The sequence below is a fragment of the Pteronotus mesoamericanus genome, unplaced genomic scaffold (genome assembly GCF_021234165.1).
Source record: "Pteronotus mesoamericanus isolate MK-2021 breed Mesoamerican mustached bat unplaced genomic scaffold, CSHL_Meso_final contig_214, whole genome shotgun sequence".
Classification (NCBI taxonomy): Eukaryota; Metazoa; Chordata; class Mammalia; order Chiroptera; family Mormoopidae; genus Pteronotus; species Pteronotus mesoamericanus.
The window spans coordinates 4397139-4419280 of record NW_026555089.1 but is presented as its reverse complement, the minus strand read 5'-3'; the positions used below and the strand labels follow the sequence as shown (position 1 = coordinate 4419280).

The 22142-nt window shown below is 50.8% G+C and overlaps 1 protein-coding gene across 3 annotated transcripts in view; it reads left to right on the top strand.

Moving 5' to 3' along the window:
* The window catches only part of PACS1 (phosphofurin acidic cluster sorting protein 1), a 111266-nt gene that overhangs the window by 79850 nt on the left and 9274 nt on the right, over window positions 1-22142 (top strand). For all 3 annotated transcript variants that reach the window (XM_054570847.1, XM_054570849.1, XM_054570848.1), the window contains exons 3-17: window positions 3961-4050; window positions 5093-5218; window positions 7915-8059; window positions 8330-8421; window positions 8514-8594; window positions 11288-11347; window positions 12148-12308; window positions 12685-12778; window positions 17029-17109; window positions 18423-18538; window positions 18713-18848; window positions 20036-20140; window positions 20719-20825; window positions 21513-21667; window positions 21811-21921. In XM_054570847.1, coding sequence (XP_054426822.1) covers window positions 3961-4050; window positions 5093-5218; window positions 7915-8059; window positions 8330-8421; window positions 8514-8594; window positions 11288-11347; window positions 12148-12308; window positions 12685-12778; window positions 17029-17109; window positions 18423-18538; window positions 18713-18848; window positions 20036-20140; window positions 20719-20825; window positions 21513-21667; window positions 21811-21921 — 1660 coding nt within the window. The remainder of the gene's footprint in view (window positions 1-3960; window positions 4051-5092; window positions 5219-7914; window positions 8060-8329; window positions 8422-8513; window positions 8595-11287; window positions 11348-12147; window positions 12309-12684; window positions 12779-17028; window positions 17110-18422; window positions 18539-18712; window positions 18849-20035; window positions 20141-20718; window positions 20826-21512; window positions 21668-21810; window positions 21922-22142) is intronic.

Below are 22142 nucleotides of genomic sequence, written 5' to 3'. Positions count from 1 at the left end.
GTTCAGGAGAGAGGTCTGGGGGAGAGAAATCATTTGGAGATTCATCAACATATTTGGGACCATAAGAGTATATGAGATCACCGGGAGTGGAGTGAATATAAAGAAAGGAGCAAGTGCAAGGATTGAGGCTCCAGGGACCCTGATGTTAGGAAGCCAGGGAGAAGGAGGACCTGAAACCAGGAACGAGCAGCCAGAGGGTAAGAGGATGCCCAGGCGAGGGTAGTGGCCTGGCCGCCAAATGCAGCAGGCGTGGCTGGGCGGAGAGAGCGATCCACTGTGGCCCGGGAGGACGGAACAGTTCACCCATCCCCGGGGGAGGTTATCTGAGACCTTGTCAGTGGCAGTTTTGGTGGACTGGGGGTACAGGACGGCTGACAGGGATGCATTTAAGTGGAAACGAGAGAAGACTTCAAGAGGGCAAAAATAGACAAGTCTTAAGGAGTTTGCTATAAAAGGAAGGTGAGGTTGAGGGTGGTAGCCAGCAGGGCATGTGGGGACAAGAGAGGGCTGGTGTTTTTTTTTTAATGAGAGAAGTAACAGTATGTTATTACTAAGGGAAATGATCCAGAAGAGAGAAGAAAGTTGACCGTGTAGGTGAGGGAAGAATGGCTAGAAGAGTCTGAGTAGATGAGAAGGGATGAAAGCGCACACGGGCCAGTGGCAGGGCAGGAGGGAGGGAGGAGGACGTGCGGACAAACGTGGTCAGGAAGTAGGTGAGTGTGGCGGGTCTGTCGGAGCTCTTTTCCTAGTGTCTCAGTTTTCTCAGCAAAGCAGGAATTGAGGTTACCGGCTTAGAGTGAGGAGAAGGGTCAGGACGGGTGGGAGGGAGGCTTCAGGAAAACCGGAAGGCGAAATCGTCGTCGAGCGGAGTGGGAGAGTGGAAGGACTTGGAGAACGCAGTGGGATCGCTAAGCAGCTGTGCAGGTCTGCCTAAGATTGGGGGCCGTAAATTTAAAGGCAGAACAGTTCGCCTGATTGTATTAGTCTCTGCAGGCATGTTCAGCTGGTGCAATTGGATTTAAATAGGGTCATAATTTCCAAATGTGTAAATCAGAACAACAAGCAAAGGAGTTAAGGGCGTGTGCAAGGACCTGTTTATAAAGATTGATGATGGCATTAAGCTGCACAAGCGGGGGAGGAGGGACAGAGGAGAAGTGAAGGGATGGGAGGATCAATGGGTTGTAGACCTTGGTGGGCTTGAAGGGTTATCATTGTTGGCAAACGATAGAGAATGAGCTGAAAGGTAGGAAGTCAGAGACTGAATGGGATGGATGCAGGCTTGTAATTACTGGTAATGGTAAGGTCCCGAGTGTGATCCTGTGAGCAGCTGGGACCGATGTGAGTGTGAGAACAAGATCGTTGGAAAGAGCAAACGTATGTTGAAATCGTGAAGAGCTATGACTGGAGTAGTATTGGGGAGAGGAATAGTGTGTGAGGAGCCAAACTCAAGCCACGGACAGGAATGACCGGCAGTTCTAGGGGACCGCAACAGCAAGGAATAGAGGGCACTGTAAACATGCGGCATCAGTGCCAGGGGGAGTTGGAAGGGAGGTGGAAGGGAGAAAGTTCTAGAGCTGGTGATGAGGAGCAGGAGGACACCTGTGCCACCTCCAAGCCTGGCAGGATGTGGGTTGTGGGGGTGCCCTTCTATCGGAGGATGGTCGGTGGTGACCCTGGCCCCTACCCTTTGGAAATAGCACACACACACACACACGGATTCTAACAACGGGCAGTATCTCTAAGTAGTACCAAGTGTCCCCTATCCCTGGCAGAAATATATAAACCGCATTTTGGATTCTCCCAGTATCTCTGACATTTATTTTACAGAGATTTCTTAAATCAAAAGCCTAAATAAACTCAGGTAAAAACTTTGTCAAGATTATTGTTCATAATAGAGGTTATTACAAAAAGCATTGTCTAACAGATAAAGCAGTTTTTCCTTTATTATTTTTAATTGGTATAATGCTATTCTAATTACAAAACATTGTGAGATGTATTTAGGAGATTTTCCTTTCTGCAGCAAACAAAATCTGCATTTTATTTTTAAAAAATTAGAAATGGATAAGAAACCTAAAAGTAAAAAACTAAGATTTTTTTATTTCTAAAGGAAAAAATAGCAGAATATCTGCTCCAATACAGCAGAATAACTTCACCACCCTGGAGTAATAAAGATTTCTTAGCTAGGACCCAGAATGTGTTAAACATAAGAGGAAAAAAAATAATAACATTGACTAGATCAGAATTAAGTATTTCATCAAAAGATTATTAAGAAAATGAATAGGCAAAATATTTATAATACATGTGTCTGACAATGTCATGTATAAACTTAAAAACTTACAATTTAGTAACAAGATAAGCAAACTTGGGCAAAAAAGTTTGGTCAGGTACCTACTTCATAAATGGAGATTTACAAATTGCAACCACAGCGGTATTTCACTGAACGTTCCCGTCAGAATCCACGGATCAAAGACAGAGTGCGCCAAGTGCCGCTGGAGGCGTGGGGCGACTGGGGCACAAGATGGCACTGGAACTCCATCTGACAGTTTTTCATAAAATTAAACATGCATCTGCCCTGAGACCCAGCAATTCCTCTTAGGTGTTTGCCCAAGAAAACATAAAACACATGTCCCCACAGCCTTGTACGAGAACGCAGTCTTGGCCATTGTGGCCAATAACTAGAAACAATCTAAATGTGAATGTTCAGCAACAGGCAAATGCATCAAGTATGGTCCACATACCCATAGCATAGAATTCTACTCAGAAGTAAAACAAATGAACTATTGATACGCGCAACAACCTGTGTCCACCTCAAACACATTATGGTGGGCAGGAGAAGCCCTACCAGCATAGTGCGCACAGGATGGTCCCATTTCTATGGACTTTAAGAGCGGACAAAACTAATCTATGGTGAAGGAAATGAGAGCAGTACTTGCCTCTGGGAGTGGCGCAAGGTTGGGGAGGTTTGGAAGGATTTTTCTGGAGCGATAGAGATGTTCTCCCTCTTGATATAGATGTAGGTCGCATGGTATATGCATGTCACTCGTCAGTCTGTGCACTGGAGATGGGCACTTCACTGGGTTTAAATCAAACCTCAATTTTTTAAAAAAAGTAGTTTATAGAAATGTACTGGCATTCCTCAGACCCTCCTGCATATCTCTTTTTATAGTTTAGGAATAGTTTAGCCTAACTTTTTTTTTTTTTTTTTTAAGGCTAGAAACACTGCAATGTCTAACCCAGTTGAAGTTGGAGAGGAGAGTGGGACTAGAAGGAAAGGTTCCTGGAAAAAAATTATATCTGAGCTGAGACCTGAAAGACAAGTTGGTTAGCTGTGTACAGAAGCACGAAAGAGCCCTGGCTGGTGTGGCTCCATGGATGGAGTGCAGTGTGAACAAAGGGTTGCCTGAATTCCTAGTCAGGGCACATACCTGGGTTGTGGGCCAGGTCTCCAGTAGGGGGCGTGCCAGAGGCAACCCACATATCAATGCTTCTTTCTCTCCTTTCCCCTCTCTCTAAGAATAAATAAATAAAATCTTAAAAAAAGAGAGAAAGTACAAAAGAGCATCTGAGAAGAGGGAAAAAAAACAACACGTGAAAAAGCCCAAAGACAGGACAGCACCTCTGAAGTGTCAGAGAGGAAGAGGCAGGCAGAGGTGAGCCTGGGGAGGCCACACCACTCCCTAAGGCACTGGTCCTTGCCCACCTCTTCCTGCAGAGTGTTGGGAGAACTCAGATGCAGTAACAGCTCATTCTTGGGTGAAAACCCTTTAGGAACATACAGCATAATACAGGTAAAACCATTCCCGTGGTGGTGCCCTGATTCTAACACATACAGCAAAGAATGGTGAAATAATTGGGACTGGTAAGAATGTTTTTAGAGTTCAAAAGTTGTTTGCAAATATAATATTTCTTTCAGTCTGATTTTTGGTAGCACGGCTTTGATGTATTTTTTTCTTTTTTCAGGGTTCAAAAAGGATTCTTCGCTCCAACGAGATCATCCTTCCAGCCAGTGGACTGGTGGAAACAGAGCTCCAATTAACCTTCTCCCTTCAGGTGAGAATCTGCTGAATCATAGGTCACTAATATGCCATAGCCAGTCTAGTTGCCAGAGAGGCCTCCAATCTGGAAACTATCTTATCCAAGAGAGGATGTGGCTCCGTGAATTAAAGTCACCCAGTGAGTTAGCCATTGCAGGGACGGATTAAAGTCACCTAGCCAGCGCCAAGGCCCAGGGGGGCTGCTGAGGTATATACCCTGTCTCATTCTCCTGTTTCCTTTCCTTGGATAAGGCTGTTAGCCCACCCGTCCTACCATGCTCTGCGCCATCCTCTCTTAGTGACCCGTAGGACACACCCATTTTGCCCTCACATTGTAATCTCCGTCCAGTCCCCGCTCCTCACGTCTGTCTCTCTTCATCATCTCAGCAGCCCAAATTGAGTGCGTGGAGAAGACACATGAGCGTACGGCAAGGAAAGAGCCTGAACATGCGCTCTGTGCCAGGCGCTGCTCCAGGCAGAGGGGGGTCTGCAGTGAAAAAGACAGGCCAGATAAAGTCATCAGAGAACAAGACAATGTCCAGCGTGGATGGGATGGTGGAGTTGAGGAAGCTGGGTCGCAGGATATGGAGGGGTTGGGTGGCGGGAGGCTTTTGGGAAGGCCTCACCGAGGAGGAGGTATTAGAACTGAGAGCTGAACAGTAGGAAAGAGCCACAGCATGACTGGGGACAGAAGGAGCTGCAGGTGCACACGGTGTGAAGGTCCGACGACAGGCACAGGTTTTGCACAGTCATGCAATTTGAAGCTGGTATGTTAACGTGTGCGATCGTTGCCTTCTTGATGAATGACCCCTCTTTCATGAAATGATCTCTTTGTTCTGTCCTTTGTTCCTTTGGACCGCAGAGCTGCAGAGCCAGGCCCCAATGCAGAATCAGACCCCTGACAGTAATTTAATGACACTGCCTTACCCCCTGACTCCCCTGAGGACAGATGGGAGGCGGTGAAGCACAGAAGGATGACGTGCCCTGTGGCAGGGCCAGAACCCACCAAGGACCCAGTTGCTCATTAACTCTTCTTGACTCTGGTTTATACTTGGCAGTACCCTCACTTCCTGAAGCGAGATGCCAACAAGCTGCAGATCATGTTGCAAAGGAGAAAGCGTTACAAGAACCGGACCATCTTGGGCTATAAGACCCTGGCTGTGGGACTTATCAACATGGCGGAGGTGAGAGGAGCACAGTCTCCAGACTGGCGGCCTTTAAGTCAGAGGGTCTGAGAGGGACACCAGGCCCAGCCACGTCAGCCCAGCGAGTGATTTTCCCAGCCTCTGCTCTCGGGGTTTTATTTTGAAAGTTAATTCTTACATTGGAAAGTCAGGATATACCTTGTTTTTCCAGTACTCTCTCCCACACAAAATATTTTTTTAAATTTTATTTTTATTTATGTATTTAGTTATTTTTATTCCTCACCTGAGGACATGCTTACTAATTGTAGAGAGAGAGGAAGAGAAACGTCAAAGAGGAAAACATCTATTGGTTGCCTCCCATACATGCCCCGACCAGGGACCAAACCTGCAACCTAGGTGTGTGCTCTGACTGGGAATCAAACCCTTGACCTTTTGGTTTCCAGGATGACACTAACCAATCAAGCCACACTGGCCAGAGCAAGTTTTAACTTTTTATAAATTTTTATTATTTATTTATCTATTTTAGAGACAGGGGAAAGGAGGGAGAGAGAAACATCGGTGTGAGACACATCAATAAGTTGCTTCTTGATCAGCTGCTTTCTCGTATGTGCCCGGACCAGGGACCAAACCCAAGACCCAGGCCTGTGCCCTGACCGGGAGTCAGACTGGCTGCCTTTCACTTTGTGGGGTGACGCCCGACCCACTGAGCCACACTGGTCAGGGCAAGTTTTCTAACTTTTTTTTAAAAAATTCAAACTTACAGAAAAGTTGTAAGAATAGTATAAGGAATTCTCATATACCCTTCACCCAGATTCTTTAATATTAACATGTTACCACATTTTCCTTATTTTTCTCTATGTATATATACATTTATACCTATTTCCTTTTCTGAACCATTGAGAGTAAGTTGCAGACATCATGCCTCATCACATTAATTGTGCTGGGTTAAGTTCCTAAGTTATGTAAACACCATGCCTTCCTAAAGATCCAGACATTAACATCTGTACATGATTACCATCTGACCCACAGTCCCGATTCAGACGGTGCCACGTGCTTCAGCAGTATCCTCCCGAGGCCCAGGGTTTGACCTGGGATTGGTTATGTATCGCATTTAACTATGTCTCTTTAGTCTTGAAGTTCAACCAGCAACAGCCCCTCAGATTTTCCTTTTCTTTATGCCCCTGACATTTTTTAAGAGTACAGGCTGGTCACTTTATGGAATGTTCCTCATTTGGGTTTGTCTGATGTTTTCTGAAGATTATGTTCAGCTTATGTATTTATGGCAGAATTACCACAGAAATAATGCTATGTGTTTCTTGTTAATTTGTCCCATTACTAGTGGGGTTAACTTTTATCATTTAATTAAGATGGTGTCTGCCAAGATTTTCAATATAATGCTAGTAAATATTTTGTATTTACCAATGAAAAAAGTATTTTATAGGGAATTTTTTAAAGATTTTATTTATTTATTTTTAGAGAGAGAAAGAAAGGGAGAGAAACATCGATGGGTTGCTTCTAGCACACCCCCAACTGGGGATCTGGCCTGCAGCCCAGGCATGTGCCCTGACTGGGAATTGAACCAGTGACCTTTCAGTTCGCAGGCCAGCACTCAGTCTACTGAGCCACACCAGCCAGGGCTCTTTATTTATTTTGATGCTCTCAATTTATCTCAGATTTGGCCAGTGGGAGCTCTTTTGGGCTGGCTCCTATATCCTTTTTCAGGTGCCCCATCATTCTTCATTTTCTGATATAAGTTACTAGGCTCATTGTGTACTTTTCCTGATCCAGCCTTAGAAGGAGCTGATTCTCTGAAGATACCTGGTTCCCTTTAGTGGAATATGGTATTTAGAAACCAAGATCTAAGTACTAAGAGTGCTCATTTTCCCAACTGGGTTATCACCACTTCTAGACAGATATGCACATATGTATTCATATATATCATATCTATTTCCACATCTCTATCTACCTATCTAATCATGAGCTCACATTCCAGTCAATTCCAATAAAACACCATGGGGGCTCCTTCTAGCCTTTCCACATGTCTGATTCCCTTCCCCAGTGGTAAGAAGCCAGGCTCAGATTGTCCTTGGTGTGTTTGCTCATTTGTGGAGCTCCCCGTATGCCAGTCAGATCCTCTCAGTCCAGACAAGGAAGAAGCAGAAGGGGGCCACAGATCAGTTTTAAAACTTATTTCCATACCTCAGTACATTAAGTAGGAAAAAACTGTGGCCATAGTAAATAAAATGTGTGGGATAGCCCTCACCCATCTTTGTGTCCTCTTCACGCTGGGTGTCCGGCCAAGGGACTGGGGGAGCGAGGGGAAGCAGGCCCCGCCTTCCCAGCTCCGCACCCGCACCCGGACCCTCCTCCTCATTGCGAGGCGAGCGAAGGCGGCTTGTCCAGAGGCCAGCGCCCCCAGCCCAGAGGACTAGCGTATCTGCGAAGGACTTAAGCTAGAATACTGTCCTGAGGATTGGCGGTCATTTTCGATCTTGGGCCTTGCTTTTGATCTGTGAGCGCATGGCGTGACCAGAGGTTGGCACTTCTGGAGGCAGCTTTAAGGTAAAGCCTTGGCAGCAATAGAAGAGCACCATGGATTTGGAAGTTAGTGAGGAAGAAAATGCCTCAGCGGAATCCATGCCCGTTGCCTTGCCTGTCCATCTGACTGATGGACACCGGCAGGCCCGCCGTGCCCTCCGCAGTGTGGCATCTCCATTGCCGCTCTGTGGTCTTAGGTGATGCAGCACCCGAATGAAGGCGCGCTGGTGCTGGGCCTGCACAGCAACGTGAAGGACGTCTCTGTGCCTGTGGCAGAAATAAAGATCTACTCCCTGTCCAGCCAGCCCATTGACCACGAAGGAATCAAATCCAAGCTGTCCGGTAAGATGTCTGCAAGGTCTGAGGCCCGGCCGAGCGAGGAGCCTGTCGCCTAACCTCCATCTGGGGAAGGCGAGTGAGATAGCACCCCAGCGTCCCTGGGAAGGGGAAGTTCGGAGATCCCTGAAACGGTCAGGTGGCCTCCCGTGGCCGTGGCCGTGGCCCTCCTCTGCCCTTGCTGTGCTTCCGCCTGTGAGACCATGGCCGACCAGCCAGTCTCGTGGGCCAGGCCTTCACATGGTGAGGTGACCTTACTGTGGTGTCTACTTCCAGATCGCTCTCCTGATATTGACAATTATTCTGAGGAAGAGGAGGAGAGTTTCTCGTCAGAACAGGAAGGCAGTGACGATCCACTGCATGGGCAGGTAAGCTCCCACAGCCCGGTGTGTGAAGTGTCTGGGAAGCGGTTCCAGGCCCTCTTGGGGTTCCCCACCTTAATCTGTGCCCACCCACCTAGGACCTGTTCTATGAAGATGAGGACCTACGGAAGGTAAAGAAGACCCGGAGGAAACTCACCTCAACCTCCGCCATCACAAGGGTGAGCCTCAGAAAGTCTGGGCAGTGTCTGAGCTGAGCTTTTCATTTGGCTGGGGGTGGGGGCAGGGGTCTGCTCAAGGTTTGTAAAACCTGCACAGGACCCATCCCTCCAGCGTTCCGATGCGCCCCGTGTACCCCTCCTCCACCACCGCCTAATTAAGGATCACGCTTGCAGAGAACCAGCATTACTGATCAGAGCATTTATATTCTAGTTGTTTTAGGATTAAAAAAAATAAAGTAGTTGAGAACCTTTGTTTAAACTTTGGAATAGATAACAGGTCCTCAGGGAGCAGAGCACCCCCAACACCTACACCCCCTCCCCAGGCAGTCACTTCAAATCACGTCCTGTCCACCATGCAGAATGCTGGTCTCCCCTAGGGGGTCTCCATTTTAGCTCATTTGTTGAATTTACCCAGAAGCAATAGCCTAGTGCTCGGAACTGTGGGTTTGATAAAGTTTAATTACATTAGGTATAGTTCCTGCCTAAATAGATGCATAACCCCAGAGACAAATGCCTTTGGGTTATAGGTCTCCTGCACAAGATTTCCTTAGGGGTCACTGTTTTTGGAGAAATCAGAGTTCTGAGACACTTAATACCTGGATGATTCTGTAGTTCCTGTGAGAAAGTGTGGGAGAGGCAAAAAAGTGTTCGAAGTTTTTAGAAGAGAAATTCAGGTTTTTTTCCCCCAAGTCTCCCTGGGCCTCTCCAGTGCAGAGCTAGCCAGGGGGCGCCAGGAGCAGAGATCCTCACCACCTCCGAGGGGGAAATGCGGGCCAGACCTTCTAGGTGTGTGGTTGTGTCTGAGCCTGGCTTGCCGCCATGGGACGACCCCGTCGTCCCTCCATCCTCCCAAGGTGCCACTGGGCTCAGATATGAATCCTCAAGACCATAGCCTTGATTTCCCCCTTGCGCAGTGATGAGAGAGTGTGAGAACTGTGTCGTTGACCTCTGGTGTTTCATCTTTGATTGGCTCTGCAAAGTAATCTGGGCACGTCACCAGGGCCATTGTCCTCTGAGAATGGGGAGAGGCTAGAGCATCGCCCTCTGTTGTAGTTCCTTCTTCTAGGTTTTTCTTTTTCCTGTTCTGTAACCACAAAGAGGCCCTATTTTCTTCCCACGGGGCGCCCTCTGGAACTTTAGAACCACCCCTTCTGTGGTCGCCATAGCCCCGCCCCCCGCTATATGACCAGAGCTCAGTTCTCCTGTTCACAGTACCCACTCCCGCAAAGGTTTTTGTTACTAGCTGCAGGTACTTCCCAGTCTAATTTCCAGACTTAATAATTGTTCTTTAGTTTCTGTCTCCTTTTGTGCACATGCTTTATTCTCTCTCTACCAAGAACATTTTGTTCTAGATGCATTAATTGACTTGCTGTTCTCTGAACATGTCTTATGCTTCTGTCGCTGTGAACTCATATTATGTTCACTACTGTGAATGACCTTTGCACTTGTGGAAGCTCTGCCCTTTCTTGAAGGTATGGCTTAGTCTTACTTGCAAGTTGGTCTTTTCTGTTCCTCAAATAGTGAGTCTGTTTTTCAGGCAGGAAGTACTTATGGCCATTGTGCCAAATTGGAGACAGAGATCAGAAAGGCCCAGTCCATGCCACCAAGGAGCTCCCAGTGTTTAGTGACACTGACGCATCTAAACAACCCAGTGGGGCAGGTGCTAGGAGCTAGAGCTCCGTGTAAGGGGCAGAGCTGGCCTAAGGACCCATGGCCAGCTCTCAGCAGGAGCACCAGAAGGGCCTCAGAGCTTCAGTGACGAGATGTCGAGACCTGGATTTCTCACGACAACTAGAACTTCACCAGCTGGACTTGGGGAGAATGGTTAATCACGGCATAAGATAGCAGTAGAGGGGCGCTGAGGCGCACAACAGCAGGCGGCTCTTCACAGGACTGTGAGCAGTTAGTTTCCACTTGAACATGAGGTTGAGGGTCAAACGTTAAGATGAAGCTAGAAGCAGGCAGAACCAGCCCTCGGGCAGATGTGTGCTTGGGCCCCTGGAGGCCTCTAGGCTGGGGAGTGACATGATGAGATCTGCATTTGGAACGGTGGCTCTAGATTTTAGAGGTAACAGACTGGAAACGGGCTGGTAGGGCGGGTAGGGGCGCCACCCGAAGGCTGCTGCAGTTGACTCCAGGGAGCAAGAGGAGAAAGGCCCAGACGGAAGCAGTAGTGTGCAGCCAGAGCGAGGGCAGGAGTCAGCGAACACGGGGCTGTGGGCGGGAAGGGGAGAGGAAAGACTCCAGGTTTAGGCTTGAGGGACTGGGTGGATGGTGACATAGTAACCGGGGAGGGAACACGGGGGATGACAATGAGTTCCATCTGGGAAATGCTGCGTTTGAGGTCCCTGTATGATACGGAGGTAGAAGTTGCTGGTTGGCACCGTGGATCTGAAGAACGAGAGAAAAGTGTTGAACTGTAGGTGCCCGTGTGGATGATAGCAGAGCGAGTGTGGTGCAGGGCCCTGGGCACCCACGAGACCGCCTCCTTGCCCCGCGCACTGGAATTAGCCGCGCGCATGCCTGCCTTCCCTCACAGGTGTCAAGTGCCAGAGGGTAGAAACTGGCTCTGCCCACCTTCGTGTCCTCCCACCGCTCCTCACACACGTGGGCTATCAGTCTCTCTCTCTTGACTGGCTCACCGTCCGCAAGTGGGTCTTGTTTGAGAACTATTGTGCAATTTGTCCCTACAGCAACCTAACATCAAACAGAAGTTTGTGGCCCTCCTGAAGCGGTTTAAAGTTTCAGATGAGGTATGACCCCTTACTCCCGAGGTTGACGGTGAGTAGATTCCCCTGAGTTGCACCCTCATTCCTGGGGCGCACTCTTCATTGCCACTGGGAGTCAAGATTGCAGGACCCCCAAGTGAGAGGGTAGCTGAAGAAGGGCTTTAAGCTCCTTGAAAAGAGAAAGGCTTCACGTGTAGTACCCATGCTTCTCAGTGTTTGGAGATGGGGTGGCAGGATTACACCTAGCCATTGCTTAATACCAAGACTCTAGTTTGGGAATCAGTAACAAATCCAGTTGTCGTTGTCCCAAGGAAGATGTCATAGGGTGGGAGTGGCCTTGGTGGTCAAACCTTGAGTGACCAAGAATTGGCCATTAATGGAGAAGCAGCCTGGGCTCTGGCTGGCCCGGTGCCGGTTTTCACAGACTTCTCAGTGGACTAAAAAATGGATGAAGACAAAATTGTTGAGAGATGTCCTTGTCACGTGGGCTGTAGGAAGGCAGAGGCAGCCCACTTGGGGTCGTGGGCTTCTGGGTTTCTTGCGCCCATTCTTCAGGAGAGGTGTGTCAGCACTGCCACTTTTCTTCCTGATACCTGGTCCATAGTGTGGGGTATTAGAGGCGCTGCAGCGGGAGGGTGGCCTCCCCACACCCCTGCCCTCGGGGTTGGGTCGCATCAAGACTACCCATGAGTGTGAAGTCATGGCATGTCCCTTAGCGGGCACTAGTGAGGGAGGCCAATGGTGCCTGTCCACGAGGGAGGAGTTGTACATCCACCATCAGTTAATAGGGGTTACCCCCAACTCAAAGGCATTTCCCCCTGCAGGTGGGCTTTGGGCTGGAACACGTGTCCCGGGAGCAGATCCGCGAGGTGGAAGAGGACTTGGATGAACTGTATGACAGTCTGGAGATGTACAACCCCAGTGACAGTGGCCCTGAAATGGAGGAGACGGAGAGCATCCTTAGCACTCCAAAGCCCAAGCTCAAGTGAGGCCCGGCTTCCCCTAGCAAATTGTCTCCTCTCAGCTTTCCTTCCCAGACCTCGTTCCCGTGCTTCCCCTTCCCCCACCCCTCACCCCGCCTATTAACAGGGAGTCTTGGTTCTTCATTCTTGTCGAACATCCAGCTCTCTGGACAGAGATCATGGTTTTTGCCTCTCATTGGCAAAAGTCCTGAAGGGACTCCCCTGAAGTCCTTCCGTCCAGGGCCCTACTTGTCCAGCCTCTGCTGTGCCCTTCCTCACCAGGTGTCCTTGAAGCCCAGGTCGTTGATCTTTCTTGCACACCAGCTCTACCCAGCTCTCCAGAAGCAGCTGTTCTGGGCCCTGCTGGCCACTGACTCTGGCTGTGCTTCTTTACCGCAGGCCCTTCTTTGAGGGGATGTCGCAGTCCAGCTCACAGACGGAGATCGGCAGCCTCAACAGCAAGGGCAGCCTCGGCAAAGACACCACCAGCCCTGTGAGCAAGGCCAATGGCTACGGTGTAGGGGAGCGGGTCCTGGGAAGTGCTGGCCTTTGACACCCCGGGCCCTCTGCCCTTGGCTCGCCTAGTGACCTTAGAAGGGTGACCTCCTCTTGCTTCAACTTCGGGGGTCCTCATCTCAGTCCTGGCTGGGGGCTTAGACTCTGAGGGCATCACTGTGGCCGTCTGGCTGTTGTTTTTGGTCTGATCCCACCATGGCTTAGAGCCCTCCTTCCCAGAGTGCACAGCACCCCAAAACCTCTCCCTCAGCGTCCATCACATGGTGGCTGGGAGCATAGCATCCAGCCAGTGGTGGACCGTTCAGCTCTCCAGGCTGAGGAAGAACAGGTGTGGGCGGGCAAGAAGCGCACAGGTCTGTCTGTTCAGGAGACGCTGAACATATGCAGGTTTATTTATAGAGGGAGCAGTGCTCTCAGACAACTCAGAATTTAGCGGCCAGGTTTCCATTTTGCTGGGTGAGCAAGAAGAGAAAGGAGCTGACTGCTGTAGCACCCCAAGGGCCCCGCGTCATCCTGGACCGTGCCCTGTCCCTGCTTGGGAAGGTTCTTCCAGCGGCGGATCAGAGGCAGGAACCGGGCTGATGCTGTAAATACCTCAGGCCCTGGGAGGTGGCTCTTCCTCTCATTTACGACTAAACACAAGAAGACTAAAGGCAAGAAGATGTCATGCGTGATTTTAGAAACCCCAGTGTCTTTTCCTTAAAGAAACGGAATCCTTTAAGTCCTCCTATTCTTGCCAGTTTAAGAGAGGGAATACAAAACTCACCCTGCAAATACGTATCAATAGTGGGGAAATAACATGAAGTGTGTGAGGTGCCTCATTCCCTGAAAAGCACTTGTGTCTATGGAAGGGCTTACCTCCTGTCCCAAGTGTCTGCAAACCATCAGGAGCCGCCGCGCCGGCGTACTGCCTGCTGCCACCAGGTGGGGCTGTTGTCCACCTAATTCCACTTCCTGGTGAAGGCGCAGCAGGCACAGTCTGACCCTGGAACAGCGGCACCAGGTGGCGCTAGTGAGGACGCAGCACCGAGAATCCCGCAACAGAGAAACCTCAGGCCTGGGCGTGCAGACCCTGCACGTTTCAGCAACTCTCCCACCCAGGCTCCTGTGATCTGGAGCTGAGGGCGCCTCGCTAGGCTATTTATGTTTAGAATGTGGTTGCTCTTTCTCCCGGGGCGGCTGGATGCCCCTGCTGAATTGTCACTGTGCATGTGGACAGATCCTTGACCACTAGGGACAAATCCATCCTAAATATAAATGTAAGTGATGAGGACTTGGCCAAAGGAGGACCATTTCAGTGTCCTCGGAATGCAGAACAGGGCTGTACTGTAACACAGTGCAGTTAAATGGTTGACTGAGGTAATGGCCCCAGAGCCCAAGCATGGCACTGGCGTGGGTGAACGCTCAGGAAATGCTAGGGGCTGTTGGTATTAAATCAGTAAGAGAAATCAGTCTTCACAATAGAATGGCATGAGAGCCCCTGTTTAGGCAAAACATTTATTTGGAGAAAGGGAGGGCTGGGTTGAGAGCCTGTGTTCTAGAGGCAGACTTCTGAGTTTGGATCTTGACCTCACTGGTCCGCTGGCTGTGTGCTTGGAGCAGTTGCCACACCTTCGCTCCCTCATCCGTGCAGCTGTTTAAAGCGCGCTCCCTACAAGGTAGCGTGAAGGTACAGTGGGACGGTGCAGATGGAACCTCGAGCACGGTGTTTAGTCGACGGATGGAATGATTTACGGCAACTGACAGAACTTAGGTGTCTTTTCAGTGAATCTTCCAAATTCTGGTTTCCTTGGCCAGATTTCATACTCGCTTTGCTGATTCTCCATGACATTTCTATTTTGAAGAATCCCATATGTCTTGATGTGGGTGTGCAACTTTGGAATTCTTTCGTGTGAAAGATACTTTGAGAAGGGACTACAGAATGAGGCTGTGCTCTTACGCGAAGAACTTCTGAATGTATTAGGGGAAAAAAGACTGAGATTGTGCCTACGTAGGCAGGCCTACACATGTTCATCCTTTCTCCCTGATTTCCTAGCATTGTTATTAATTTTTCCTTTTGTTCCCTAATTTTTAGAATATTTAGTTTATCACTAAAACCAGATGGGATTTCTGCTCATAGAATTTATTACAGCTGTTGAGTTCTCCCAAGAGTTCAGCACACAGAAGCAGCATCATTTGGCCCTCTAAGCTGATAACCACAGGCCCTGGCAGTCCAGAGAGGCAGACTTTCAGCCAAGGCTGCCTGCTGCTGAAAACTGCTATTTCCATAGCACTGGAAATAACGGTGTTAGAGCCTGGCTAATACTTCATAAAAGTGGTAGCCAAAAATAGTCTCTCCACACACATGCAGGAGCCTGCGCATCCTCTGCAGCATCCAGCGTTGCCCCAGGCACCGTGCTTCGGGCTACTGGCCTCTGCCTCCAGTGCCACGCAATTAGGCAGACAGGGCTCCTGCGCTGCCAGGCTGCCAGCATCCCAGCGTCCTGCGGTGAGGAAAGCCCTCGTGTTTATCGGCTCAGGAATAGAAACACAGAGGGTCAGAGTTTGCTCCTCGCGGGTGGTTGGGAGCACCTAGAAGAGTCAGTCAGTAACTGGCAGTGCCCCCCCACAACCCCTGCTGCCAACCCCGGGCCAAGTTAAAGGCCTGTAGGGGTGGCGGCTTGGCCGTGGAAGTGCACCGTAGCAGTCTGAGGGCTTAACTGGAAGGCACGCTGCCTTAAAACCTTCCAGCAGAATGGTGTCCTCCAGAGGTCCAAAACTGAGTGAAATCCTCTTCAGACCTAAGTCTGAACGGGACTTCAATGTGCTTCTGCTGTTAACACTGGTTACTGTTACACATAATGTGTAAATGACCTGGCTGTGCAGTCTAGAGGCTGCCTGTTGTGTGTGGCTCTGAGTCAAACCACCTCAAGATCTGGGGTCATGGCGTTTGGTTAAAGTGTGTTGGGTCAGTCTTGCAGGTGGCTTCTCAACCAGGGATGATTCTTACCTCCCAAGTAGCATTTGGCAGCAACTGCACACTTCTTTGGTTGTCACAGCAGGAGGCAGGGTGGGGATAAGGGGCTGCTACTGGGATCCAGTGGGTAGAGGCTAGGGATGCTGCTGCACAGCCTGCAGCACACAGGACAGCCCCAGCACAGGGAGGATCTGGCCCAAGGTGTCAATAGCGCCAAGACAGAGAAGCCCCGGTTCAGAGAACGACACAGAGGCCTTCCTCCGTGACCCTTGTTCGGTGCTTCGCCAGGTGACTCCCTTGGCCTGCTAGCCTGGCGCTTCTCAGCGCTCTGTCATTTACTGATGCTTAGAGGAAGGACTTTGAGTAAATAGGAAGAAGTGGGATAGCTTTGATCTTTTCTGTCTTCCTGATTCCCCACAAGAGCCAGAGATTCACTGACTCCGATATTTTTTTCTCCAGAGCATTTGAGATCTTGCTCTGTGGCATTGTTGTCAATAGGTTCAAACAAACTCTTGAACAATTTTAAAAGTATATCTTTTCTCTAAGTACCATGACCCTCAACTGATTGTGACTGATAGTATATGCACAGCCAGAGGACTATTAGCAAATATGAAAATCTGGCTATGTATCTATACTTGACAAATAAATTTTTAATAACTATGAGAAATGTTGATAAGTGTCAGATACAAAGGGAGAATTAATTCACCCTTTGTTCACCCAAATGGCTTAAGACTGGGTGTTTTTTGCTTGGTGTATTCCATTTGAGGGTTTTCTAGGTGTTTGTATGAAGCAAAAAGCATTTGGCTACCATGGATGTCTTTAGTCTCAAAATCAAAGACCTAAACAGTAAGATTCTCCACTATTCTCAGCAGTTTCTGGCAAGTGGGAGGGGCCCCATATGTTCCTCCTGGGCAGGGGGTTTACTGGGTCCAGGGCAGGGCGTTATGGATCCCAGAGCAAAGGCCTCTACACTCTGAGCTGCTCTCCCCAGTGACGTCTTGGGAGAGTTACAACCTCCGGGCTCCGGGCTCCGCATCTCATTGTTACTGATTTAATGATTGTAAAAATAACTGACCCTCCTGAGGCTTAGTCTTCACTGAAATAACTTCCTTATAAGATGAAAATTCCAAAGATTGTATTAGGTCTTTAGATAAGTATTTAAATAAGATACTTTAGATAAGTGAAAGTATTCCAAGTTACTTAGGTACCTAGAAAACAAATTAGTGGTAATTATTTGGATTGGTGATGACTAATTATTATAATTTTTACAGATGGAATTGGCTGCTCTAGAAAAAGTCAAATCTGCGTGGATTAAAAATCAAGATGACAGCTTGACTGAAACAGAAACTCTGGTATGCACGGTTCAGTCTCCTATTTCAGCTGTTTAAAATAGTTTCTGTATGTTTAGAAATAAAGGCAAAAAGACCCTCAGGACCACCAGGGAAATTTTGCCTAAATTTGTAGACTTGTGAATGTCCTGTGTTCTCTTTCTCTTGAAAGCCTTGCCCATGGAACATAACCTGCTCTGGGGACTGTGCTAGTCCCCAAATTAGTGAACCAGAAATGTCCCCATTCTGTCCTTTCATCTGATCAAATGCCAATTTGAATAATTTTTCACTATCACCCTCATTGACTTCTGAGAGAGGTGATGACCCTTGTCTTCCCCTGAAAAACCATCCCTTCCTCCCATGCTGCTCTTACTGTGGCCAGGCAGCCACATCGTTAAATCGCCAAGGACTCACGGGTCAGCTCCTTGCCCCAAGAGGTGCTAGAGCTGCCCAGGGGAGCAGCCCAGGCCCTAGTGACGGGATGGGCTGGCCGGGGTGCACAACTTCGTTACATGTTGAACCCACCGCACATGCATGGGGCAGCTGGATGTGCTGAGCGCTGAAGAGGCAAACGTGAGAGCACGCCTCCGCCACCTCCGAGGTGTGACCTGGCAGTGGGAAAGCCAGCCTGTGCACAGCAGCGGCAGTGGGGTTTCAGCGGGGGAGGACGTCGGAGCTGGGCCTTGCAGCGTAGCTGCAGTTCACCCAGCGGGACCAGGGTCTGGACTGGGCGGGAGGGAGCCGAGAAGGTGACCGATTACCATCTGGGGGTGTGCTGTGCAGCAGCCTCACGGTGGGAGCTGGAAGTTCAGTGGAGTCCCAGAAAAAATTATTTTAGGCTTTTGTTTCTTGTAATAAATAATGCTGCACTAAAGATCCGGTGTATGACAAAACATCAGGCTTGATTCAAGATTAATTTAAAATTTACAGCCCACTCTTTGCAATTCACCAGTAACCTGAGTAACCAGCTTTCGTCCTTGCCCACTCTGGTCTGTACTGCACGGTGGTCATTTAAAACCGGAGTTCAATCCTATTGCTTCCTGATTAAAACGCTCCTTCCTGCCTAGAGAAGCTAGATCCTCAGTTCAGGGTTGTGTGTTGACAAATAGTTTGTAAATGTGGGGGACAGACTGAATGCTAAGACAGCGCCCAGCACGGTGGGTGGGTGGGTGGGTGCACTCTTTACCCAGGAAGAGAGCTCTCACCGGGTGGAGGAGGAGCTTTAGAAAAGCCGGGGGCGCTCTCCTCATGGTGGCGATGGCCCTGGCAGACCCTGCGGGGCTCCTGGTGGCGCTAGGTGAACAGGAACCTTCGCTGCTCCCTTTCCTCCTCGGCAGGAGATCACTGACCAGGACGTGTTTGGAGACGGGAGCACCAGTCTGGTTGTGCCAGAGAAAGTCAGGACACCCATGAAGTCCAGCAGAACAGATCTCCAAGGCTCTGCCTCGCCCAGGTACTCATGACAGGGAGGAACTCTGGAGGGGGTGGGGGTCAAATGAAGGAAACCAAGCCGAAGGCGGGGGCTGCAGCTGCACTTGGCAGAGCTTGTGGCCTGGGGCAGAGTGGGCTGGTGGTGGCTTGGGGTCAAGGGGGTGTTTCAACCCCCACTTTTGCACATGTCTGGCAGCAAAGTGGAAGGGGGACACACCCCCCGGCAGAAGAGGAGCACGCCCCTGAAGGAGCGGCAGCTCTCCAAGCCCTTGAGTGAGAGGACCAACAGCTCCGACAGCGAGCGGTCCCCAGACCTCGGCCACAGCACACAGGTACCCTCTGAGCATCCCTGGGCCTCGGTTCCTGTTTTGTCGTCTTCCTGGGCAGTTAAGTGAGAGGAAAGGAGGACTACCCTGAAATGCTCTAAATAAAAGCCCTAAAAGCAGACCTACGTAGAGAAGTCTAGCCTACTTGTTATTTATTACTCATCTGGAATTGGCTTCAGGGCTGTTTGCAGGGAACCAGGGCTTGGGGGAAGAAATGCTAGTATTGTCCCAGCCTATCATCGGCCCCACATGGCAGTTCCATGCCTTCTGGTTGGGTCTGCCTCCATGAGACATGGGAGTAGAGGGTGCGCATTGACCCGGGTTCTGGAAGGTGGCAGCCGTCAGGGTCTCGTTGGATGCCCGCAGCCTGAACTCTGATTCCTTTAGTGCTGTTGTGGGCCCATCCTTCTGATTTCAGGCTGGCAAATCAAGAGCAAAGCATTTGATTGAAAGACCTTAGAGAATGGGCTGGAACAGAAGCACAGAAGAAGCTGGGCCCGGGGACTGTGCTTTCCTTTTGAAGGCCAGTGGCACCAGGGGTTGGGGAGGGACTTTATCTGAGCTGACACCTCACACAGCTCCGGTTCTTATGCAGTTAACGGCAAGCCTGTCCGTTTACCTGAAAAATGCCATTGAGGGAAAGTTCAATCATTTTCGCCTCCTGAGTTTCCCAGCTGAAAATGAAGCCGAGACTAGAGTAGCCCAGGGCCTGGGGCGATGTGTTGTCCTTCTGGTTCATCTTCGGTCCTGGAATGCCTGTTGGTCCTGTGGCAGCGAGGCTCCGGCGCAGCATGCGTTGCCACTCTCATTAGTTCTCTCCCCAGTGCCCTTATTTCTGCCCCCGTGTGCACCTGCTCAGCGCCCTCCCCCTCCTCCTCTCCTGGTCCTTCCACGCCACCTGTCCCGTCTGCCGGCCTGTTTGTCCCCCTCGTGGGATGCCTCCTGCGCCTCCAGCTTTGTCTGCCCGTCCTGTTAGGAGGGCTGCGTGGCTTTGCTCCCGCGGACACGAGTGTTCCCTGAGGACTCCCTCTACCTGGTCTTTGTCCGTCTCCTTTCCAGTGTGGTCTGACCAGTGGGGCCCTGGGTCTCCCCCACAGATTCCTGGTCTCCGAACCCCTGTTCCAGGAATTCTCCACCCAGTACCGCCCTCAAGCTCCCTGGGGACTGCCTCACAGACACTTTTGTCCCTGCAGATTCCAAGAAAGGTGGTGTATGACCAACTGAATCAGATCCTGGTGTCAGATGCTGCCCTCCCAGAAAATGTCATCCTCGTGAACACCACAGACTGGCAGGGCCAGGTAAAGCGCTGGACCGCAGGGCCCGGGCGGAAAGGTTCTGGAGAGCGCGCGACACCAGGGGCGTGATGAGAGAGGCGGGGCGCTGAGGAATGAGAACAGGATCCCCGTATCTCAGCCTCCTCCCCCCCTGAACTAAGCCCACAGCTCTGGACTCTAGTCACATTTCTGTCATTTTCCAGCCTTTGGGACCTTACGTCACTAACTTTCGGTACATCAGTTTTCTCACCTGTGAAGAAAACAACAGTGTCACCTGCTCTGCCTTCCTCCAGTGTGGCTGTGGGTGTCAGAGAGCATCCCAGGAGCAAGGCCCCTGAGAGGTGCCAGGCGCTCTAACGCCCAGCAGCTGCCCGTAGTTTCTGTGAAGGTGGCTCAGAAGGGGCAGAGCAACCAGCACCCCCACCGCTGTCCACCTAGTTAGATCCCGATGCCGAATCCCTCTTCCGAGCAGTCTGAAGGGCAGAGGACAGGTCCCCACAACTTGGTCTGGGCCCTGCCTGCCCTCTTGGCACCTGTGGGGGAGCCGCGTCCTGGCCCCCTGGCCTTACCGGTGTCCCTGCCCCTTTCCTCCCCGCCCCCAGTACGTGGCAGAGCTGCTCCAGGACCAGCGGAAGCCTGTCGTGTGCACCTGTTCCACCGTGGAGGTCCAGGCCGTGCTGTCCGCCCTGCTCACCCGTATCCAACGCTAGTAAGTACTCGACTCCTCTCCTGCCCTTCGAGGCGCCTCTCACCTCACCCTCCCACCCTGACTTCCAGGCGGTGACAGGACCTGGCCTCGTCAAACCAATAGTCCACACCGGTGCGTGGTGGGGCAGTGGCAGGTCATGGTGCTCGGATGTCCCTGCTGGCCCTCAAGGGTCAGGGCGTGGAAAATGTCATTCACCTGCCCTTCCTGCCTCCCCACCTGGACTCCTGCCACACCTTGACCTGCCTCATCCTCTTAAACCCACGATGAAGAAGGCCAGGAAGAGAGAACCCAGGGTTTACAAAGACCCTTCACTCCGTCCCTCTAACTGTCCCGTGCTGCTTGCAGTCCAGAGTCAGGGTTTCCCTCCCAGGACCTCCCGTGGGACCCAGAGTCCCTGCTGGGCATCCTGGGTTCATGCCCACCTGAGCCCAGGGACGTCGCTGACCTGTCTCCCTGTCAGCCTCAACCAACTCCGCCTTCTAGACAGTGACTGGTCCTCTCAGGTCCTGGATGCCTCCCTATTTTCAAAAGCACCAGCTTATTGCCTTTCTTGTATTATTTTGTTTGTTGGTGTGTTTCACCCTATGGGTTGTTGCGATCAAGTCAAGTCTGAGCTTGGAGCCTTCCTCTGAGGAGGCTGCTGGTGAGCCTCCGGGAGGTAGTCGTGACTTTCCCCTTGCTCCCCAGCTGCAACTGCAACTCCTCGATGCCGAGGCCAGTGAAGGTGGCAGCCCTGGGCGGCCAGACGTACCTAAGCTCTATCCTCCGGTTCTTCGTCAAGTCGCTGGCCAGCAAGACCTCCGACTGGCTTGGCTACATGCGCTTTCTCATCATTCCCCTCGGTAAGACACCAGGCCCCTCCACCTCCACCCCCGCCCCCGGCGTCAGGACGCTGGGTTGGGTCCGCGGAAGGAGCGGTCCGGGCCCACATGCCAGGCGTCACCCCACCCCAACCAGCTCAGCTTCTCTGGCCTCCACCTGCCAGGTTCTCACCCTGTGGCCAAATACTTGGGCTCAGTCGACAGTAGATACAGCAGCACCTTCCTTGATTCTGCCTGGAGAGACCTGTTCAGCCGCTCGGAGCCCCCAGTGTCAGGTAAAGTCCCCTTGTCAGGGATCGAGACAGGATGCGCCTGGTTCAGGGAGAGGCTGCCTTGGCTGGAGGGGGCCACACGCACACCTCGCCCCTCCACAGCTCGCGCTCCCCCAGTCGCTTTGCATGTTTGTCTTCTCGGGTTTATTAAGAGGAGGCCCATCCTCCCTCCCTGGACGCTTTCAGTCTCTGCTGTTTGCTCTGCTCCTACACATCTAGAAATA